This window comes from Solanum lycopersicum, chromosome 5, assembly GCF_036512215.1.
Source record: "Solanum lycopersicum chromosome 5, SLM_r2.1".
Classification (NCBI taxonomy): domain Eukaryota; kingdom Viridiplantae; phylum Streptophyta; class Magnoliopsida; order Solanales; family Solanaceae; genus Solanum; species Solanum lycopersicum.
In genome coordinates, this window is record NC_090804.1 from 64776254 (window position 1) to 64799958 (window position 23705).

A 23705-nucleotide genomic window follows, 5' to 3' on the forward strand; every position below is an offset into this window, starting at 1 on the left:
TTCTCTTTCTTTAAAGTCCCATATTAGGAGATAAATAGCTCCCTAACAAAGGCGACTTCATATACACAAGAAAGTTCAAACTCGAGACCTTTTGATTATGAAAAAAAATATAGTACCTATGACTTATCACTTCACCACAACCCTCATTGATTTCATTAAATCAGCTCATTAAAAAAAATGCTTGATGAAATATATTTTTCATTGAAATTGTGAACCAATTTTAGTAGTATATATGACATCACCACATGAAACATACACCCAATTATGGAATTTTTTCTACCTATAAATAAGTCTCTCATTTTATGACAATTTCACAACATAGAATATTGAAATTTGCAACTATGAATACCTTCAAGAGAGATAATGTTTTTTGTCACATTTTACTCATATCTTGTTTCTTCCTTTGTGCAGGTTAATTTAATTTGTCTAATCTTTAATTTAATACCCTTCTATCTCCATATATTATATATATAAAAATATATTAAAATTACCATCTCCTTCTTATTTTTTCCATTTATATTTATGACAATATTATATCTTTGCAGGATTTTCAGTGTATGCCATAGACTATGACTACCATTTCACTATAAAGGCATGTTTTATATTTACATTTATAATTTCCATATCCAAAAAAAAAAGTATAAAAACAACTTGGATTGTTGATATTTAAGAAAAAATTATTTTGAATTAATCGATTTTTCGTGTTACATATATATATTTTGTAGTGTTTGGAAGAGCCTTTAAATCCACAATATAGTGGAGGAATTGCTAAAAATCCAGAAATAAATGATGGATTAAATGGATGGACATCATTTGGAAGTTCAAAAATTGAGACAAGAACATCAAAACAAGGCAATACCTTTATTGTTGCTTCAAATAGAACACAACCAAATCATAGTTTTTCTCAAACAATTCATGTTGAGAAGAATACAATGTATACTATTTCAGGTACATTAATTAACTATTGAATGTATACATACTACTAGCATGTTGAAATTCACTACATTTTTTTTTTAATTTCATATTTTAACTTATGTTACTAAAAATTCTGATTCTGTCACCGTTATTTTTGTAGCATGGTTACAAGTGAGTCATGGAAAAGCTGATGTTGTAGCAATGATTAGAACACCAAATGGTGATATTCCCACAGGTTGGAGTTATGTTATTTTACATATATTAGTCGATTTTTTTCATCGATCCAAGTAAATTTTGAACGAATTAAATTACGTTTTGTTTTTTAATATGTTCAAATTTGACTCAATCTGTTCATTTGACGACTCTATAGGTTGGGCTATCGCAAAATCAGGATGTTGGTCTATGTTGAAGGGTGGTTTTAATGGGAACTTTTCTGGCCCTGCTGAGTTATATTTTGAGGTTCAATTTATTACAATTTTAATATTGTTCAATCTACTTTATATTAATGTGATTTTTTTTTTATATATTTTTTTTTTCATATTGACATTATGGTTTTAATTTCAGAGCAAGGACATTAGTTCAATTGAGTTATGGGCAGATAGCATCTCTATTCAACCGTTTACTTTGTTGGAATGGAAAGCTCATCAGGATCAAAGCATTGAGAAGGTCAATAAAATAACTTTCTTGAAATTTTATGTATATATATTGAGTGACGGTATAAAAAAATCAATGTTTGATCTTTATGAGGTCACATGTTCAAATCGTAGAATCAATCTCTATATAATATTATATCCCCTTGGGGGGTTCACTATAGAATTACCAGAAAATCACTCTTTAGGTCACATGTTCACATAGTTGAATCAACCACTAAGGGCTACAAGATATACGACTATTAGAAAATCGCTAATTTTTGCCATAATCCATTGGGAATCCCTTAATCGACGGAAGTTTAGTGCATCTAACTGTCGTTTTTTTTTTAGAATCTGAAATCTTGTTGTAATAAAAGTTCATTTTTTTTAATTGGGATATTATAAAATGTGACATGCAGACTAGAAAGAGCAAGGTGAAGTTACTAGTTGTTGATCATGAAGGGCAACCAATACCCAATGCAACAATAATGATGAAACAAACAAGTTCTTCATTTCCAATTGGCAATGCTATGAGCTCTCACATATTAACCAACACAGGTTATCAAGATTGGTACAATCCAAGGTTCAAGCTAACAGTTTTCGAGAACGAAATGAAGTGGTGGTTAACTGAAGCACTCCCTAACAAAAACGACTACCATTTAGCTGATGCCATGCTTCAATATGTCCAAAATCGATCCATGTTACTCCGTGGACACAACATTGTTTGGGAAAATAGGGATATGTTACCTCAATGGGCCAAAGATCTACCACGTCCCTTGTTAGCAACCGCGATTGAAAGGAGATTTAACTCGTTGGTACCAAGATATCGCGATAAGGTTATGCATTGGGATGTTGATAATGAAAACATGCATTTTTCATATCTGGAGAGTCAAACAGGCGAAAATACGGTGTATTATTATAAGAAGGCTTATGATATGGATAAAACTGCACTTTTATTCTTGAATGAATGGGGTACAATTGAAAATCCTAATGATATTGATGCAAATCCAGCTAAATATTTAGCCAAAATTGAGGAATTTAGAACTTTAGGTTATAATGGATCTCTTGGAATTGGACTACAAGGACATTTTGATACTCCAGTTATACCTTATATTAGAAGTGCACTTGATATACTTGCAACTGCAAATTTGCCTATTTGGATTACTGAGTTAGATGTTTCAAGCAGACCCCTTCAGGTAATAATCATTCAAATATTTTATTTTTTGAAGCTATCAAAATTTTATATATACTATATTCATAGTATATACAAAAAAAAATAAATGTTATTGGGCCTAAGGTAAAGGAGTTTGATTGCAAGATCCACTTGTATCAAAGTCGACCTTAGTGATCTGATAGAAGTAAATATCGAATAAATTTATCTCTAGGGATTATAACATGTGTCGATCATAGAATAAATATATATTGTCTGTGTACAGAAGTTAAACTCGATGTGATTTTTTTGGAGTGCAGGCAGATTATTTGAGAGATGTATTGGGGGAGCTTTATACACATCCAGGAGTACAAGGGATAGTGTTTTGGTCACCATGGCAACCACAAGGATGTTTTAAAATGTGTTTAACTGATAATGATTTTAATAATTTAGCTACTGGGGATGTTGTGGATGATTTCATGAGGAGAATAAATCATCAAGGATTAATTAGCAATACTAATCATGATGGTTATGTTGAGACTTCATTATATCATGGAGATTATGAAGTCATAATTAAACACTCTACTATTAAACATCAGTCATTTGCTCATAAAATAAATGTAGCAAAAGGCAAGGATAGTAATACCCTAATGATGAAATTGTCTGCTTAAATTTTAAGTATTTGATGAATAAAATTGTCCCTTCATTTCCATCTTGATTTGTTTCATAATTTTGCTTATTTTATTTTAGCATGTAAAATTCGATAAATAAAACTTCAATAATCATTAAAAAGAATCGTAAACTAAAGGTAAATATATAAAGAATACCTTTAAAGTTTTATGATATTAGTATGACTCGTACATTGTTGCACACTTTTACGTCAATAACATCCATTATCTAATAAAAAGAATAAAAATTTATATTATTGCTATGAAAAGAAACTTTACTTGGTTAAGCAAAGTTACACTCTTTTTACTATATTTAAATAACATATGAAAAGGTTAAGAAAAAGTGAAAAAAGAAAAAAAGCACAGAATAGGCTGTCCCCCCTTAAACTTTTATAAACAAATCTTTTTGCATGGGATTTATAAAATATAAACAAAACTTAAGAAGCAAGAACACAACCTTGTACTTTAAATACTCTCATTTCCCACAAAAAATACACATCTCTTCTCAATTTCAACATGGCCAAAAGACTCTATTTTCTTTTCACTCTCATAGCCATTATTTCCCTTTCTTTCTTCTCTCATTTCACCTATTCGGATTCCTCGGTAGACGCTTTCGTCTACGGAGGATGTTCACAAATAAAATACACACCAAACTCACTACACGAATCGAATCTCAACTCCCTCTTAACGTCCCTAGTAAACTCAGCAACTTACTCATCGTACAACAAGTTTAGTATCATGGGCTCAACGAAACAAGACATTTTATACGGGGTTTACCAATGTCGTGGCGATCTATCGATGCCCGATTGCGCCACTTGTGTGGCAAAAGCAGTGAGTTCCATCGGAAAAATTTGTTCACAAAATTGTGGTGGTGCATTGCAATTACAAGGGTGTTTTGTGAAGTATGACAACACTTCATTTCTTGGTGTGGAGGACAAAACTTGTGTGTTGAATAAATGTGGGCCTTCTAATGGGCTTAGTGGGGATTCTGTGGGCCGGGTTTTGACAAGTTTGAATGGGGCTGGTGGGTTTTTTAGAGTTGGTGGGTCATTAGATGTACATGGTGTGGCCCAATGTGTGGGTGATTTAAGTATGGGCCAATGTCAAGATTGTTTATCGGAGGCGATCGGACGGTTGAAAAATGAGTGTGGCGGTGCGTCGTATGGGAATATGTTTCTGGGAAAATGTTATGCTAGGTTTACTACTAGTGGAGATTTTGAATCCAAATCGAATCATGGTAAGAAAAACAATTAGTGATTCGACTTATATATATTGACAGATTGATAGAGCAATGATTTTTTACGTTGTTAATATAATTTAGGAAATATTATCTAAATAAACAGTTTATTTTTATCATATTTTTTTTTAAAAAAAATTCTATCATTTAAAAAAATTATAAAAATCTCTTTCGAATATATCACTTTATGCGATTGTATTGGTACACGATGTATCGAGATATTGAGGGATGTATCCAAAATCGAGACACGATGTATCAGAACATTTTGGAATGTATCTAGACTCCACCAAGTTTAAGGTTTTTTTTTTGTAATTTGTAAAAAAATAGAAATATAATGTCTTTAGCTCTTAACACTGCGATTTTTGTGTAAAAATTTCTAATAATTTATCTATTAATCAATTGCAGGTTCTCATCATTTTGAGAATGAGAAGACATTTGCACTTATCATTGGATTATTAGCTGGCGTTGCTCTTCTCATCATTTTCTTAACATTTTTAAGAAAAATATTTGGACGAAACGGTAAGCACTCACATTTTTATTATTTTTCTTTTTGAAAATAAATAAAATAAATTATTTTTGAATATTATTCTCTTTTCAATTTCTAAAACTGATGACAACAAATTTTCAGTTTTCCCTTTTGCCTTTATCACTTTTTACTTTTAGATTCTACTAAATTCATATACAAATTGTTTGGTAATAAGCCATTCTACTAGAAAACAAAAATATTAATTAACGATGAACAAAATTTCATAAACTATCAAACAAAAATCTCATGTTAATTTCATTTAGCTATACATTAACAAGAAAAATGAATATACTAAAGAGCTATTTAACGATTGACAAATTTTTAGTAGTAACTTTTTGGTAATGACGTTAATTGATTCTTTTTTTTTCTTTTTCTTTTTTTAACTTTTTGCAGGTAAATAAATAAAGAATATACATACATGATCAACGTCAACAAGCATTCTTTATTTGAAAATGAGGACTTTATTTGAAAGAAAAAGATGAATTATAGAGATGTGGACCAAAAAAGAAAAAGAAAGTTGAAAAGGGAGAAAAAGTCATGTACTTTAACAAAGTGACATTTGTTTAGAAATTTAAAAGAAATTTTGAATTGCATATTGCTTTTGTGAAGTTTCATTTGGATATGTTTAAAGTATAATTTTGTTTCGTTATTTAAGCAATAACAAACCTAATTGAACTATATATTCTTTTTATCGTTCATGAATAATTTACCTAATCGATAGAAGAGACGTTATATTTGAAGTTTATAGATTTAAATTTATGTGTATATATATATTCAATGAATATTCTATAAAATTTTGAACTAATCATAAAATTCAACATCTGTAATTGAAACTCTAGCTTTGACCCTATTAATTTGTCTAATTGGAAATATTTTAGTTGGAGTCACGTGTTCAACTAATAGTTGAGAGTCAAGTATTTTAAATTGGCCATTTATTTAACGATTTTAAATAAATGGCCAATTTTGAAACTCAAGGTGGATGACAAAGGGTATTTTGAAGCCAATAGATGGATGAGAAGGACATTTTGGAGCCAATAGGTGGATGAAGGGTAATTTTATATCATTTTCAATACTTCGAAGATATTTTAGACCCTTTTTCGTAATTATAATATTTACATGTTATGTTTGAGGTAAAAAAACAAAAAAGACTTAAGTCATATACAACCTCTTAAAGTTATTTGCATATTTCACTTAAACACTTTAATTTAGCATTATACCTATTGAACACTTAAATCTTAACAAATTTATATCCATTTAACATAAAATGATAATCAACGAAAAAATAATAATGTGTGCATCTCAATCGCATACATATATAGCAAATGGACTAATGAGACAATGACACGTGGTAATTGAATTTTTTTAAAAAAAACATCTATTTAAATAATGCAAAAGGAATTTTTATAGTTTTATATTTGAATTAACCCAGCCCACCCCCACCCCTTTCTTCTTCTTTCTCTAAATCGTAACATTTACTCCTTCTTTTTCTCCATCGAATCCTATTTAATACACCATTATTGTCCATTTAAGCTAATTCATCATTCATCTTTCGTTCTAATAGCATCAACACGTTTCATTCGTTCTCTTCATCTTTTTTCCATTAGTGAACATTTATCATAATTATTAGAAAACAATAGACGTTTTTCGAAAAAATACTATTTTTATCTTAAATAATGGAGTTTCATAGAAATATTATTTTTATCAAAAACAATAGAACTTCATCGAAATATTTGTGACTTTAATCTGATTATCATAAAATTAAAAAAAAAAAGAAAAAGCGGTAGACGACTTATATTATTTATTAATTTAGCTATATGAGTTGGCAAGAAAAAGAAAAAAAAATTATTTGTAATTGTTTTCACGTGTTTCAGGAGAGTGGGCTACACTTTTGCCAACATTTTGTGTCTAATAGTAATCACTTTATAACATATAGAGTGTTCAATAGGTACACGGCTAAGTTAATGTGTTTAACACTATGTTTTGGATCATTGTTATTGTATTATATTATTATTATATCTATAATGTTTGTTTTGATTATTACTTAAAATATATTGTACTGTATTGTTAAATTTCGTCGTTACGTAACAATGGAAATTCCTATTTTATGGAACAACCAATTTGGTATGTCTCCATTGTTACTTAATTTCTTTTTTCAATTATATCTTTACATAATATTTTAAAAATACTATTTTACCCTTTAACTTAATTATTTAAATCTAGTCAAACCTCCTACCCTAGAATAATTAAGGATATTTCAGTAAATTTATAAGTTATAATACAGTACGATACAATCAAACTAAACAATTAAAATGTTACTAAACAACAACAAACAATACAATCTAGCCAAACATTGTATCTATTATACAATACAGTACAATACAATACAATACATTATGAAATAATGGGTAACAATGATCCAAACAAAGTGTAAGTAAAATATGCGAACAACATTAAGAGGTCATATATGACTTAAGCCTAAAAAAATAATGTTGCATGATGCGAACTTTTAATTTTAAAATTATAAAATTTCATATTATATTTTTAAATTTTGTGCCCATTAATTAAAACGCATAACTAAAATGAGGGGAAGGGAGTATAAAAAGTTGAATTTAAAGACGAAATGACTATGTGTTGTGATATAAAGTAGGTGAGATTAAGGGTTGATGTTAGTTAACAACAGAAAGGGTAGATTCGTCTTTTTCAGTAAAGTTATAATAATTACTTTCTATAAGTTTAGTTACATAATTATATAAATAGTTATTTTCTGTTTATATAAGGCTTAACTCTTCATACATAAAATACATATTTCTCTCTTCTCTACTCTTTTAATTCTCTCATTCATGATGTTGATTGAGCTTCTTTAGTTACGTTTACTATGAAACATCGTTATTGATTGCTATCCAAATTATAGTTTACACTCCATTATTTATCTCCAATGAATATTAATTAGGACCACAAATATTAATTAACGATATAAAACTAAAATTAAAGACGTGAAACTTTAAAAAAATCGTATAAGAATTGAATCAAAATAAAGAATATATATTACATTATGTCAGGGGTATCATTTGGTGATACAAAAAAAGTTTTTTAAATTTTTGAATGATTAATCAAACATCATTAGAGAAAATCATTTTAAACAACGTTCCGTTGAAAAAAAAACTGTTTTTTTTCTTTTTTTTCAACTTAATTTTACTCTCATAATTAACTTGTCCCAACCATGACGTTTGGCACAACATAGTTCTTGAAATCAAACAAATAATATAATTATTAACTTATGTATCATATCAAAATCAAAATAAAAGAAAAGACCATAAAAAAATTCATCATTTGAAATTTATTATAATAAAAGCATAAAATCAAACGAAGAGTCGAAATAATTACTATTACCTTTCATCCATTATATTTTTTCTTCTTTTTTTTATATATAAATAAAATAGATATTAAATTAATATACATGGCTCCACAAATGAAACTATCATTATTGGAGTAATTATATTATACTACCTTTCTCTATGTATTTACCAATTACCAACAATACAACAAATCAAAAGAGTTAGTAGGTGGCTTTAACACAATGGAATGGACAAATAAAAATAGAGCACATGTTAGCTTTTCATGGACTAAATTGAAGTGATATTTTTCCAATTACTTATTCACATAAAGTTTAAGAATCATTATGTATATTCTCTTTTCTATTGCATATATTCATGCAGGAGCTGTAATATATATATATATACACACTTATATAGACTACTAAGCAGAGTCAAAATTTAAAGTTTATTTAATAAATTTTTAAAAAAATATAAAGTTTGAACTAAATCTACGAAATTTAACTGAATATATATAGTTGATACTCTAATTTCGCCCCTCTCAATACATTAGTGAATATATCTAGCTGTAATTTCAATCATGGTTATAAAGACATGTCTTTATGCTATTGTAGGCTGACTAATTATTATCCAAATATAAGTCAATCGTTAAAGTTGTAAAGTTTAAAGGAGAGTGTCTAAGGTTCACTCATTTAGTCAAAATATTAAAGTAGAGTGACTTATTTAGATTGAACTTAATTTTTAGGATAAACTCAGAGTTATCTGAATAATAATTTTAATAATAATTTAGAGGTAATGATCCTTATTATAATTTTTATAATATGATATTAGCTATAATTAGAAATAATTATATTAATAGCTATATCGATATTTATTTTTAGTCTCAAATTTGTGTAAATACTTCCATTTTGTTGCGCTTACTCTTGTTCATATCTAGGAGTATTTTAGTGATGGATCCTATACGAACGAGCAATCTTGTTGTCACGATCCAATTTATTGAACCGTGCCCCACTCTAACAATTAAGTAGGAGAACCTTCACATCCTTATAGAGAAAATATGCTAAAATTAAAGAAGACGGAAAACAAAGTTAAGGAGATTTAATAAATAACACTTTTTAAAGACACTTCTCATTAAACTTGTATAAAAATTCAGCAACCCCAAGGACCTAGTTTAACGTGTACAAGAGTCACTAAGAGTAACAATTGCACAATAAATAATAAAAGAACACAGCTTCCCCATGCAGAAAGAAGAGTCGAAGCTACTGGAGGATTTCTTCGTCTTCACCTAATGAAACATCACAAATTCTACATCCAAACTATGTCAAAAAAATATAAGCAAGAGTAATATCAGTAAAGCTACACATCCTGGTAGTCATCATTGGTCAATCCGATAACCACCTCTTAATATAAGAAAATAATAATAGAATCATGCAAGTACTGTTTGTTTCTCCACCCTTACCATTTCTTAGAACCCCTACAACTTCCACCAATACTCTGACTACTAACCATTTTATTTCCCAACCGCTAACACCTCTAGTTATATTAAATCATAGCCTAAACATGATTACCTCGTTGGATAATCCCACACGCCGCTAACATCCCTTCCTAACAATCGATCATGTCACACTCCTAAAATTTTTGTCACCTTATCCAGCCCAAGTCATAGAGTTTCTCCTTGCCCCAATCTCTAGCCTTACTCCATCCTCCTTGTCTAATGACCCGGTAGGTTATTTTTGAGAATTTCAAACTATTTGCTTAACTTGTTTAATTAATTGATGAATAATAATTGACTTAATCGATAGTTTATATGTTAAACCGATAATTTATTTATAACTCTATACTCGACCCTTATGCAAGGAACTGCATCAATTGCTCTTTATAACGATTATTCTTTTTGAAGAAACCTAACCCAGAACAAGAACCAGGTTCTTGTAAGTTGCTTTTAAGTAAAGAACACAAACACTTATTAAATTAAAAACCTTCCTCACTCAAAGAAGGAAAAACCTCGTTTTATTAATTCCACTATAAGATTTTGTGATTACAACTCAATAATCAAAAAGCCTTATCTCTACTACCTCTCTCGATTGACTCCAATCGATCTCTCCAAAAGGTCAAACCCACCTTTTGTTACACTTCTTACTAACACTCAACCCTACAAAGAGTCAAACCCACCCTTTGTACAATAAACTGTAAATTACAATCAAAACAAAAAACAAGACAAATAGTTCTACACGATAAAACCTTCTCACTCAAGAATGTTTTAAACGTAGCAATCCTATCAACCTTGAAGACTTCAATTTGATGAATAATTCTCCCTTGTTCTCTGCGTGAAGTCGTGTCTTTCTTCCTCTGCCTCGTGCTCTTCTTATAGAGTTTATTTTGCCTTGTACAATCCTTATCTGATAAGGTAAGGAAGTTATGTTTAAACAAGGATTCTTTTTTTAAAGTACAATCCTTATTATACACAACTTCCTTCCTTAATAATATATTTAAGTTTTTTCTTATTTGTATCAACTTGTACCTTTAATATATTATTTTTGGCTTTGACAAATAACTCTATTTTCTTGATTACTTGGCTGACCCATTTTACTCGATCTTGGACTCGAGCTTGACTTCTTTTGCTGCGTACATTTGCTACTGATTATTTGCGCTTCTTGTCTATCATCAAAACATGAATTATTGATTCTATCATATTCCCCCTTTTTTATGAAGACAAACAAATCTTTCTGTGTGATGCATGCACAAATACTCTTCCCCCTTTTGACAAATCAAAAAGAATCCAACAGCGGCTAAACAAACCCAATCAACATCCATAGCAACAATATAAGCCAGCCAGTTGAGCATAATAAGTTTAAACAACTAAGAGAACCAGGTTCAAATAAGATGCTTTTTCAATGTGAAGGTTGACCAGGCTTAGTTGAAGCAGAAGCCAGCATATCCAGAACTCTGTCAACTCTTGCATTGTTAGCAAGTTGCTGCTGCACTAACTGATCCTTCAACCTGTGAATTTCAGCATTTGAAGTGTCAAGTTCAGCACATAACTTTTGATTTTCTGACTCAAGAGTGGCATACTTATCTTCAACTACTTTAAGTTCCATGAGTAACTGAGCAACATGAACAGATGTACATGGAGACGCAGTTGCAACCTGCTCCGACTCCATGGGAATGCCACAATCAGCAAGAATGGTTTGAGTGAACATATCTGCACAAGTTAAAATCCTGCCTTCTCCCAATGGTACTTCAAATACATCAAATACTCTAGTAAACAGATTTCCAAAAACTTCAATTCTTTGTCATCCATCAAAACTACAAACTTCATGTTTTCTCATTCCATCCATCAAAACTACAAAGTTCATGTTTTCTCATTCCCCAAGAATTTCCCCCTTTTTGATGATGACAAACTATGCATATGTCTATCCACATTATATAATTTCCCCCTTTTGGCATCATTGAAAATCAATAACCAAAGAACTCGAATAACATTCAATGAGTGCAATATCATTTTTAACTCATAGCCACTTGGGCAACACTTTCAAGTACACTTCTACTAACAAAATGGTTAGTTAATATGAGGATATTAGTCATCTTACACTCATACACAATTAAGATCTTCAATGAGAAACGAAATAAACAAATATGTACCAGTTTATGCCCTTAATAAAAAACATATAATATCATGAGTATGAGACAGACATAAGCACATCAAAGAGTCAAAAGAGTATTAAATTTGAGGATAAGGATTGGGACAAAGATTACTAAAGTGAGGAAGAAAGGGATGTTTACTGTCATTGATAATTTTTCAGTATGCCCATTGTGCACTTGCTTCTTTATTCTGATCAGTTTCCTTAGAATGTGAAATTTCATCAAGAGAAGCATGAGATACATCATCACCCCCTTTTTTTTTAACTCTACTCCGTAACATTTTCATTCCTTCATGATTTTTTTTTTGATAGCCTTTTTCTTGATGACAACTTTGAAGGAGTACCAACTACCAGTAAGAGATTCATCACATTTTGGTGCACAAAGAGATGTGTTTATCAATAATGATAGCAAGCAACAATTTATTTCTGTGAGAATTGTTCCCCCTGAGAGATAGACAAGTTATACACTTGGAATGGATGAAATATCAATTTTGGAGTTTATGAACCTGGTTCAGATGTGGGTGGTAAAACAAGGTTCCCCCTAAATTAAAGCATGAGTGACTTCAATACTGAGATTTTAGTCATTAGAGCAGTTTGGGATTGAACGATGCTTATTGTCAAAGAGGGTTCTTGGTGATCTTTAAGAAAGTTGAATTTTTGATGATCGACCAGGTTTATTAGTGCTTATGTTTGACCTAAACTCAAAAAATTAATGCATTGAAAAAGGATGGTACATACCTGAGTATTACAGAGAAACCAGGTTCCCCTTTTTTTTGTGTTTTTTCATGATTTACTTAATGGTGTTAGCAAAGAGTAGAGATAACATCCACAAACTTTCTAAGCATTGTTTGAGATGTGACTTGAGTGTGTACTTGTTACCATACGAGGTTGAGTTAGCAGATATTCATTGTATAATTACTCAAGCGTAAGATTATTCTTTTACTAGCCAATTATTAAAGGAAATCATGATAATGCATCAACTTGTTTCGATAACACCATGCTTTGACTGATTTTTCTCAAGTTCTTCATATTCAAGGCCTTCACAAGAATGTCGCATCATCGTATTCTCCCAGATCAAATGAATCTCAAGCTGATTCACAGAGAACCAACCCTTGTCAATTTTTAATACCTTTCAATGAACAACAAGGACCATGTTCACACAACAAAGTTCCCCCAAAGGTGTGCCATACTCTTACTGTCTCGATTTCTCTAATATTCATCCAATCTCCAGAACCATAGATAAGTAGTAATTCATGTTGCAGGTGCATCAATGATTGTTAGCTGTGAACCAGGTTCATATGCAGTGTTCCCTAAATTTGCATCATCAAAGATGTTTGAGATCATGTCACTTTCTTCAAATTTTTTTCATTTTTCTCATCCTTTTCGAGAAATAAACTGCCTCCTTGAAAATCAAAGAGCGAGAGGAAATTTTCTACCATTTTTGCACCATTTTGGAGCATGCACTATTCATGTACCAAGTTGGCCTTTTCCCTCTCACCTTCACCTGAAACACTAGTCAAAGATTAGTCTTGGGAACCCAGATTAGCTTGGCCCTTTTATGTGAGTAAAAGGATGAATAAGATTTCTTCTAGCCCATAAAGGTAAATAAGAAAACCTTTTATTTGGAGCATTTTTATTTCAAACCAGGTTCTTAGCCGTATCAGTCTTTTCCTTTTTGGTGAACTTAACATTTTTTTTTGAAAAGCCTCTAATAAAGCTTTACATTGATTCTTTAAATGACCTGAGTTTCCACAATGAGTGCATAAACTTTTAGACATGTGAATAGTGTGTGACACAAGATTATTTTGTTTTTTAAAACCTATCCCACTTCGACTAGCGGTTTGCTTTTCTTGAATCTGAGTTAAAATTTCAGAGGACCTGGTCCATCTAAGATTTCTTTCCAGATCCAGTTTGGTATGATCAAGATTTTCTTGTAACAACCTATTCCTTTCTGTTAAAGCTTGATATTTTATGGTTAACAATTTTAGTTTTTCTTCTAGAGCTAATTGAAGTTCACTAGCAGAGTTTTTGCCCTTGTGACTTAACTCTGAGATTTTAATCTGTTCTTTTAATTTATTTTGAAGAAAGTGATTGTGTTTCTCAAGATTGTCATTGACTTCTCTTAAAGATGCATAGTTTTCCATCACTTGTTCTCTTTCAGAATTGTCAGACTGATATGCATCTATAAGAGTACTCAATAAGGACTCTAGTTTCTTTTTAGAATATGATTCAATATTTACTTTGATGTGATGAAAACTTACCTTGCTTTGATTGTCATCTTCTTCATCATCTTCAGAATCTGATCCAGCCATGAGTGCTAGTATGGTTTCTTGTGATCTGCAGGTTTCCTTTTCCTCCTTGGTTTCCACTGCTACAAGGGCAAGAAAGTCATAATCATCTTCTTGTTCTAGTGCAAGAAGAGACTGGTTTTCTGTCTCATCACCCTCAGACTCTTCATCAGATGAATTCCCCATTGCTTGAAAGGCCCTCTTCATTGACATATCTGCCTCTTGAGTTGTCATTCTTCTGTTTGAGGGGACAAACTTATCCTTTTTGATGTCTTTTCCCTTCTCAGAGTTTGCCTTTTTCTGCTCAAAGGCACAAAGTGGACAGAATTTGATGAAGTGATCTGGGCTCCCACACTTATGACAAACCTGGTCTTTAGTGTTTTCAGATGGTTTTTGAAAAGCTTTCTTTTGAAAGGTCTGCCCTCTCTTTAGCATTCTGGTGAACCTTTTGGTTATGAGGGCAATATTTTCCTCTTCAAAATCATCTGATGTAGTAGCTTTTAGAACCAGGTTCCTTTCCTTTCTTTTTCCTCCAATTTTCTTTTCTTGGTTTTTCTTAAGTTCGTATGTGATGAGATTACCAATTAACTCATCCATGGCCAGTGAGTCTAGGTCGCGGGCTTCAGTGATAGCCTCGACTTTGCTTTCCCAAGTTTCAGGAAGGACACTCAAGAGTTTCCTTACTGCCTTTCTGTTAGGCACTATCTCTCCTAAAGAGTACATCTCATTAATGATGGAGGTGAACCTGGTGTGCATGTCTTGAATAGTCTCCCCTTCGGCCATCCTGAACAGCTCATATTGCCTGTTCAAGTTATCAATTTTAGACTTCTTGACTTGCTTTGTTCCCTCATGAGCTGTTTGCAGTGTTTCCCATATGGCTTTGGCATCTTGAAATGACGAGATTCGATTATATTCGTCTGGTCCTATGCCACATATCAGAATTTCTTGGCTTTGGCATTGTTTTGAATTGCAAGCTTCTCTTCAGCATTCCATTCTTTTCTTTCCTTTGGGATTTTGGTGATTCCATCAGTTGCGGTTTTCATAGGTATGGTTGGGCAATCTAGAATTACTCCCCATAGATCAGGGTTTTCACCAATAAGATGGTCCATCATACGATTTTTCCACCATCCATAATATTTGCCATTGAATAGTGGTGGTCGTGTTTGTGAAGCTTCTTCTTGTGGGGTAGGTGGTGCTGCCATTGAGTCTTTTCAAGGTGTGAATCTTTTAACGAAAAGACCTGCTCTGATACCAATTGAAGAAACCTAACCCAGAACAAGAACCAGGTTCTTGTAAGTTGTTTTTAAGTAAAGAACACAAACACTTATTAAATTAAAAACCTTCCTCACTCAAGGAAGGAAAAACCTCATTTTATTAATTCCACTATAAGATTTTGTGATTACAACTCAATAATCAAAAAGCCTTATCTCTACTACCTCTCTCGATTGACTCCAATCGATCTCTCCAAAAGTCCAAACCCACCTTTTGTTACACCTCTTACTAACACTCAACCCTACAAAGAGTCAAACCCACCCTTTGTACAATAAACTGTAAATTACAATCAAAACAAAAACAAGACAAATAGTTCTACACGATAAAACCTTCTCACTCAAGAATGTTTTAAATGTAGCAATCCTATCAACCTTGAAGACTTCAATTTGATGAATAATTCTCCCTTGTTCTCTGCGTGAAGTCGTGTCTTTCTTCCTCTGCCTCGTGCTCTTCTTATAGAGTTTATTTTGCCTTGTACAATCCTTATCTGATAAGGTAAGGAAGTTATGTTTAAACAAGGATTCTTTTTTAAAGTACAATCCTTATTATACACAACTTCCTTCCTTAATAATATATTTAAGGTTTTCCTTATTTGTATCAACTTGTACCTTTAATATATTATTTTTGGCTTTGACAAATAACTCTATTTTCTTGATTACTTGGCTGACCCATTTTACTCGATCTTGGACTCGAGCTTGGCTTCTTTTGCTGCGTACATTTGCTACTGATTATTTGCGCTTTTTGTCTATCATCAAAACATGAATTATTGATTCTATCATATTCTATCATATTCCCCCTTTTTGATGAAGACAAACAAATCTTTCTGTGTGATGCATGCACAAATACTCTTCCCCCTTTTGACAAATCAAAAAGAATCCAACAGCGGCTAAACAAACCCAATCAACATCCATAGCAACAATATAAGCCAGCCAGTTGAGCATAATAAGTAATACTAGTCGAAGGTTTGAAATAGTGGTGTCCTCATGTAATTGACGTCATTGTTTGGTTTATTTTCTTATTTATATTAAATTATGATTTAAGATTTGATATATTCGTATAGGTCATTAAGTGTTAGGCAAAAGATATTATGTGAATATCTCAAAAAGTTTATTATTTCGACAGTTAGTGTACCACTTTGATTTTATTTTTCAGTTTTTTTATGTGAGTTAAGGAATTAAATATGCCATTAAATATTGGTATATGTTGAATGCCTTGAATTGGACCCTTAATTATCTGTCAATTCTGTATTTTGGGCCCAAGCCTGTTAGGGCGTAGCTTAGCGCTATATATAGACGCTATGACAAACCCTATTCTGTTATTCTGTTCTTGCCTCTCCAAAATAAAATTGCTCCCCCTCTTTCCATGGACGTAGCCAATTTATTGGTGAACCACGTAAATCTGTTGTCTTGTTTTTCGCGTTTATATTTTCTCGTATTATATCATATTCCACACAACAAATTGGTATCAGAGCCTCTCGGTTAATCGGTGTTTTTTGGATAATTTGAGATGTCTGCTTTGAACGTGAAAATCGACAAATTCACAGGGAGGAACAGTTTCAGTTTATGGCAGATCAAGATGCAGGCTTTGTTGAAACAACAAGGTTTCTGGGCGCCGTTGTCGAAAGACAAGAATGTCGTCGTTACTCCTGAGATGGCGATTCTGGAGGAAAAGGCGCACTCGACGATCATGCTGTGTCTCGCGGATGACGTCATCACGGAGGTCTCGGATGAAGAGACTGCTGCTGGTCTGTGGTTGAAGCTGGAGAGTTTGTACATGACAAAATCTCTAACCAACAAGTTGCTTCTGAAACAACGTCTATTCGGTTTACGAATGGCTGAAGGTACACAACTCAGGGAACATTTAGAGCAATTGAATACTTTGTTATTAGAATTGCATAATATCAATGTGAAGATCGAGGATGAAGATGCTGCCCTGATTCTGTTAGTATCTCTCCCAATGTCGTTTGAGAATTTTGTTCAATCGTTCATTATTGGGAAAGATACTGTGTCGCTGGAAGAAGTCAGATCGGCCCTTCATAGCAGGGAATTACGGCATAAGGCTAATGGCACAAGTACGGACATACAGCCTTCCGATCTGTTCACCAGTAGCGGAAAGGGAAGGAAAAACGGCGGAAAGAAAAATAAGCCGATGTCGAAGGGTGCAAAGCCGGATGATGTTTGTAATTACTGCAAGGAGAAGGGACATTGGAAATTTGATTGTTCGAAGAAGAAGAAGCAATCGGAAAAACAATCAGTGTCTGCTGCTGTTGCTGAAGAAGGCACCAATTCTGAAGAAGACATTGCCCTAGTTGCGGATGAGCACACTCATCATTCAGATGTGTGGGTTCTCGATTCTGGGGCATCCTATCACATCTGTCCTAGGAGAGAGTAGTTCACGACTTATGAGAAGATAGACGGAGGCAGCATCTCAATGGCCAATAGTTCTGTATGCAAGGTGGTTGGGACAGGCTCAATCAAGATAAGGACACATGACGGTAGCTTCTGCACATTGAACGAGGTCAGGCACGTTCCATTGATGACGAAAAATCTGATATCTCTCAGTCTTTTAGACAGCAAGGGATTCAGCTGGTCGGAAAAAGATAGAGTCTTGCAGGTCTGGAAGGGTTCAAATCTGATTCTGAAAGGTGTCATGCGTGGTACTTTGTATTTTCTACAAGGTTCCACGGTTACAGGTTCAGCCCATGTTGCATCGTCAGAGGTTCACCAGGAGGATATGACTAAGTTATGGCACATGAGACTTGGTCATATGGGTGAAAGAGGGATGCAAATTCTGTCAAAGGAGGATCTTCTTGCTGGTCATAAGGTTAAGACCCTAGAGTTTTGTGAACATTGTGTCTTTGGAAAAATACATCGCAACAAGTTTCCAAAGGCCATTCACAGAACAAAAGGCACACTTGATTATATCCATTCTGATTGTTGGGGTCCATGCCGTGTTGAGTCTTTGGGAGGCTGCAGATTTTTTGTGTCCATTATTGATGACTACTCAAGGATGACTTGGGTGTACATGATGAAGCATAAAAGTGAAGCTTTCCAGAAGTTCAAGGAGTGGAAAATTTTGATGGAAAATCAAACAGGGAAGAAGATCAAGAGGTTGCGAACTGATAATGGGCTGGAATTCTGCTGGTCTGAATTTGATCAATTCTATAAGGGTGAAGGGATTGCTCGACATCGTACAGTCAGAAATACATCAAAGCAGAACAGTGTAGCTGAGCGGATGAATCAAACACTTCTGGAGAGAGCAAGGTGCATGCTCTCTAATGCTGGGCTAGATAGAAGATTCTGGGCAGAAGCGGTTAGTACAGTTTGCTACTTGATTAACCGCGGACCACATACAGGCATACAGTGCAAGACACCTATGGAGATGTGGTCAGGAAAAGCTGCTGATTATTCAAATCTGAAAGCTTTTGGTTGTACGGCTTACTATCACGTCAGTGAAGGTAAGTTAGAACCAAGAGCTAAAAAGGGAGTATTTGTGGGCTACGGAGATGGAGTGAAAGGTTTCAGAATCTGGTCTCCAGCAGAAAAGAGGGTTATTATGAGCAGGAACGTTGTCTTTGATAAAAGTTCTCTGCTTAGAACCATTGTGAAGCCTACAACTACGTCAGAAACTGGGAGTCTTGATAAACAGGTGGAGTTTCAAGTCATTCAGTACGAGAGCGATTTGAAAGAACCTAAAGAGGAGGATCAAGAGCCACAGACAGATACTGATATTCCAGAATCTATGCCATCAAATATCCATCAGAGTATAGCTCAAGATCGGCCAAGGAGGGTTGGAGTTCGGCCACCTACGAGGTATGGTTTTGAGGACATGGTGGGTTATGCACTGCAGGTTACTGAAGAGGTAGATACATCTGAGCCATCTACTTACAAAGAAGCTATTTTAAGTCCTGATTCTGAAAAATGGTTTGCTGCTATGGGAGATGAGATGGAGTCCGTACACAAGAATCAGACATGGGATTTGGTCATACAGCCTTCGGGGAGAAAGATTATCACTTGCAAATGGGTTTTCAAGAAGAAGGAAGGGATATCACCAGCAGAAGGAGTCAAGTATAAAGCCAGGGTTGTTGCCAGAGGTTTCAACCAAAGAGAGGGAGTGGACTACAATGAGATCTTCTCACCAGTGGTCAGACATACTTCCAACCGAGTGTTACTAGCGATAGTTACACATCAGAATCTGGAGCTTGAACAACTTGATATGAAGACAACGTTTCTACATGGAGAGTTGGAGGAAGAGATATACATGACTCAACCGGATGGTTTCCAAGTTCCAGGGAAGGAAAATCACGTCTGCAAGTTGAAGAAGTCCTTATATGGACTTAAGCAGTCTCCAAGGCAGTGGTACAAAAGATGATATGCTGATAGCTGCAAAGAAGAAGAATGACATTCAAAAGCTGAAGGGTTTATTTAGTGCTGAGTTTGATATGAAGGATCTGGGAGCCGCTCGGAATATTCTAGGGATGGAGATCATTAGAGACAGAGAGAGAAGGAAACTTTTCTTGTCACAGAGAAGCTACATTCAGAAGGTCTTGGCGAGGTTTGGCATGTCTTCATCTAAGCCTATTGATACCTCCAGTGCTGTCAATATCCATCTCACTGCCATGTTCGCTCCATAGTCAGAAGAAGAGAAAGAGTATATGTCACGAGTCCCCTATGCCAGTGCCGTAGGAAATTTGATGTATGTTATGGTTTGTACAAGGCCAGATTTAGCACATGCAGTCAGTGTAGTGAGCAGATTCATGGGAAAACCAGGGAGAGAACATTGGCAGGCTGTGAAGAGAATTTTCCGGTACCTTAGAGGTACATCTGACGTTGGTCTCATTTATGGAGGTGATACTCAATGCTTGGTTACTGGCTATTCTTATTCTGACTATGCTGGAGATGTTGACACAAGAAGATCGATGACTGGCTATGTGTTTACCCTTGGAGGATCTGTCGTCAGTTGGAAGGCAACTTTGCAACCTACAGTGACTTTGTCTACTACGGAAGCGGAGTACATGGCCTTGACAGAGGCTGCAAAAGAAGGGATTTGGCTGAAAGGGCTGGTTAGTGATCTTGGTCTGCATCATGATCAGGCTACAGTGTATTGTGACAGTTTGAGCGCAATTTGTCTAGCCAAGGATCAAGTCCATCATGAGAGAACCAAGCATATTGACGTGAGGTATCATTTTCTGAGAAGTGAGAAGAGAATCAAGGTGAAGAAAGTAGGAACTGCTGATAATCCTGCTGATATGTTCACAAAGCCGGTTCCACAGAGCAAGTTTCAACACTGTTTGGACTTGCTCAATATCATAAGCTGTTAATTACCTTGCGGGGCAATTCTGAGGAAGAGGGGGAGGCCTGGCACTATCATAGTGCGTCTGAAGAATCTGTTTGGAGAATTCAAGTCAAGGTGGAGATTTGTTGAATGCCTTGAATTGGGCCCTTAATTATCTGTCAATTCTGTATTTTGGGCCCAAGCCTGTTAGGGCGTAGCTTAGCACTATATATAGACGCTATGACAAACCCTATTCTGTAATTCTGTTCTTGCCTCTCCATGATAAAACTGCTCCCCCTCTTCCCGTGGACGTAGCCAATTTATTGGTGAACCACGTAAATCTGTTGTCTTATTTTTCACGTTTATATTTTCTCGTATTATATCAAATTCCGCACAACAGTATATATATTATATGAAAACTATTAGGGTTATTTGGGGAAATTGGAGCTTAACCCTATACTTGAAACTTAGAAAATATGATAATTGAAATGTCAATTGGCATAAAAAATTATGAACTTGATTATAAGTTGAGTGAATTTTTGGGTCTAGGCTAAATCTATAGTAATACGGATGTTGTTAGTTTCGGACACTTATTGTGATTATTTACTTGAATAGATTATATTGCTTTAGAAGCTCAGCAAAAAGGGAAGGCTTTAGTTATGGAGCGATTGTTCGGTTATTTGAGACAAGTGGACTTCTAAAACCCTTGCTAAGCGTATGAAATTCATGTAGTTCCTTGTTTGATGTTTGAGAATGATTTGAAGGATTGCTTATGTGTTGATTTTGTATTACAATTGCATTGTGGTGAACTGTGCCTTGCTATAAAAATATTTATTTCCTCATTATTTGTTTGAACATGCATGTCATTTGCATTGCATCTGAGAAATGGTTGTGATAAGTGTTATCTGATAAATAAGAATGTACCATTTCAGGGATCGTATTGCATGCCGCGATGGATATTATATTTTGAGCGATGTATTGTGCATCCCGATAGTTACTATTATCGAGGGTCGTATCGCACGCCGCGATGGATGCACGGATAGATATGTCCCCTATGGGTCCCAGACTGAGAGATAGCGAGTGTGTATCATTAGGGCAGACATGCATCACTATAATTAACATTGCATTTCATGGCATTTCACATTTTTATTATTGATGAACTTGAACGTGTGTTTTGTTGATCTTGTTAGTGCTTTTCTGTGAAACTTTTGACTGTTGAATATCGAGCTGTTATTGAGAATATGCAATTTGTTAGAGTGTTGTTGTTGGGCTGATTTTACGCAGATTGTAGTATGGAGGTTCAGATAGGGTGTAAGGAGTATCTGTATTTTGTTCCTTTAGCTTGTGTTTAGAGGTTTGCTTGTTGGGTACCGTGTGGTTTGATACACACCCCTTGCTTCTACAAATTTTTATAGGTTACAAGCCCGGATCTTCTTTGTGATACCTTCTATTCTCTTCATTTTCGAGACTTTCGGTGGAGATTTTGAGGTAGTTGTTGTCATGTCAACAGACCTTCTTACTCCTGTTTATGATTTTGTTTTTACTTGAAAGACAACGTCATTTGAGACTTCATATATTATTTCAATTCTAGTATTTACATTAGAGGTTTGTGCACGTGACAATAAGGTTTTGGAAATTGAATTATGTTGACTTGTTTTTTGTGTTACTAATTATTATATTGGACTTTTTTTTTACTTCTGCATTTTTATCAAAATTATTAGGTTTAGGCTGACTTGTCTTGGTGGGAAAAAACGAGTGTCATCACATCCATTTTTGAATCGTGACACCTTGGGTACTTACCCACACAATTAACTCGACGACTCATTATGTCCCAAAAAGTACACCTCATAACATATCTACACATCATCCCATACTCACTTACCAACACATAGTTCAACCTACACCCTGTCATCATTAGATATGAAAGAAATCATGACAAGTATATACACTACAATACCAGAATATAACATGTTTTACTTTACAACCTTATCACAAGTAGTTGGTCCTCTCACGGAATCCAAACACAAAATGTTAGCTTGTCAGAACGTGACAATCTGATCCCAAGTAATGCCGAAACGTGGTAACCAATTCAGTTAGCTTGTCGGAATGTGAAATCCAATCCTCATTCACACATCACAATCACAATCACAAATGCATAATTGAGATCATACATTTACATCATGATTTCATGTCTACATCATTTATCTATCTCAGTTATAATAAATATGATCAACATTGCAACGTTCATTCATATACATACAAGTACCACAATGAAGCAAGAACACGCATACATCACACAATTATGAAATCACAATCATCACTTAAAAGTTTCCTCTATTCTTATCACTTAATAGGCCAAGTTCAGCCCTAGTTCTTCCTGATGGTTTGTCATTAGGGTTTTAAACCTAAATTACTAACATTCATCAACTCGTTACTTCGATAGGTCAAAGCTGGCGTAGATCGAGTTTTATTCCGTTATATCGGATACCCTTGTTTAATGAAGGAATTCTACTCAAGAAAATAATCATGAGCACTTGACCAATCATCAATTCTCTACATTAAGCACTAACCCCAAATACGTTGCATTATAGAAATTTTCCACGAAATTTACTCGGTGCACGAAGGTCTACGCATATCTCCTACAATTATTTTCGTTTACTACAAGGTAAACATAGATTTACAACTACTCAATGCATAAAACCTACCTACCTAGGCGCCACGCAATTTGACGAAGTTTTGATTTCTTTTTCAACTTTTCTGAATTTGCTACGGT

At 34.0% G+C, this 23705-nt stretch overlaps 2 protein-coding genes across 2 annotated transcripts; both read left to right on the forward strand.

Moving 5' to 3' along the window:
• The first annotated feature begins 319 nt into the window (after window positions 1-319).
• LOC101260730 (endo-1,4-beta-xylanase 5-like) lies at window positions 320-3406 on the forward strand. The gene is made up of 8 exons (XM_004239985.4): window positions 320-411; window positions 546-592; window positions 726-948; window positions 1076-1150; window positions 1286-1374; window positions 1480-1581; window positions 1964-2740; window positions 3015-3406. Exons 1-8 carry the CDS (start codon window positions 342-344, stop codon window positions 3363-3365), a joined length of 1734 nt encoding a protein of 577 aa, XP_004240033.1. The 5' UTR covers window positions 320-341; the 3' UTR covers window positions 3366-3406.
• Window positions 3407-3807: 401 nt separating this feature from the next.
• Window positions 3808-5718, forward strand: LOC101261625 (plasmodesmata-located protein 7-like). The gene is made up of 3 exons (XM_004240212.5): window positions 3808-4599; window positions 5005-5118; window positions 5519-5718. The coding sequence occupies exons 1-3, from the start codon at window positions 3879-3881 to the stop codon at window positions 5524-5526; spliced, it is 843 nt and encodes a 280-aa protein (XP_004240260.1). The 5' UTR covers window positions 3808-3878; the 3' UTR covers window positions 5527-5718.
• The last annotated feature ends 17987 nt before the right edge of the window (window positions 5719-23705 follow it).

Bases quoted from the DNA above. Each gene is read 5' to 3' on its own strand.
- LOC101260730 (XM_004239985.4), top strand. From the start codon at position 342: ATGAATACCTTCAAGAGAGATAATGTTTTTTGTCACATTTTACTCATA. The intron at 593-725 runs GCATGTTTTATA...TATATTTTGTAG, and splicing joins ACTACCATTTCACTATAAAG to TGTTTGGAAGAGCCTTTAAA. The intron at 2,741-3,014 runs GTAATAATCATT...TTTGGAGTGCAG, and splicing joins TTTCAAGCAGACCCCTTCAG to GCAGATTATTTGAGAGATGT.
- LOC101261625 (XM_004240212.5), top strand. From the start codon at position 3,879: ATGGCCAAAAGACTCTATTTTCTTTTCACTCTCATAGCCATTATTTCC. The intron at 4,600-5,004 runs GTAAGAAAAACA...AATCAATTGCAG, and splicing joins TGAATCCAAATCGAATCATG to GTTCTCATCATTTTGAGAAT.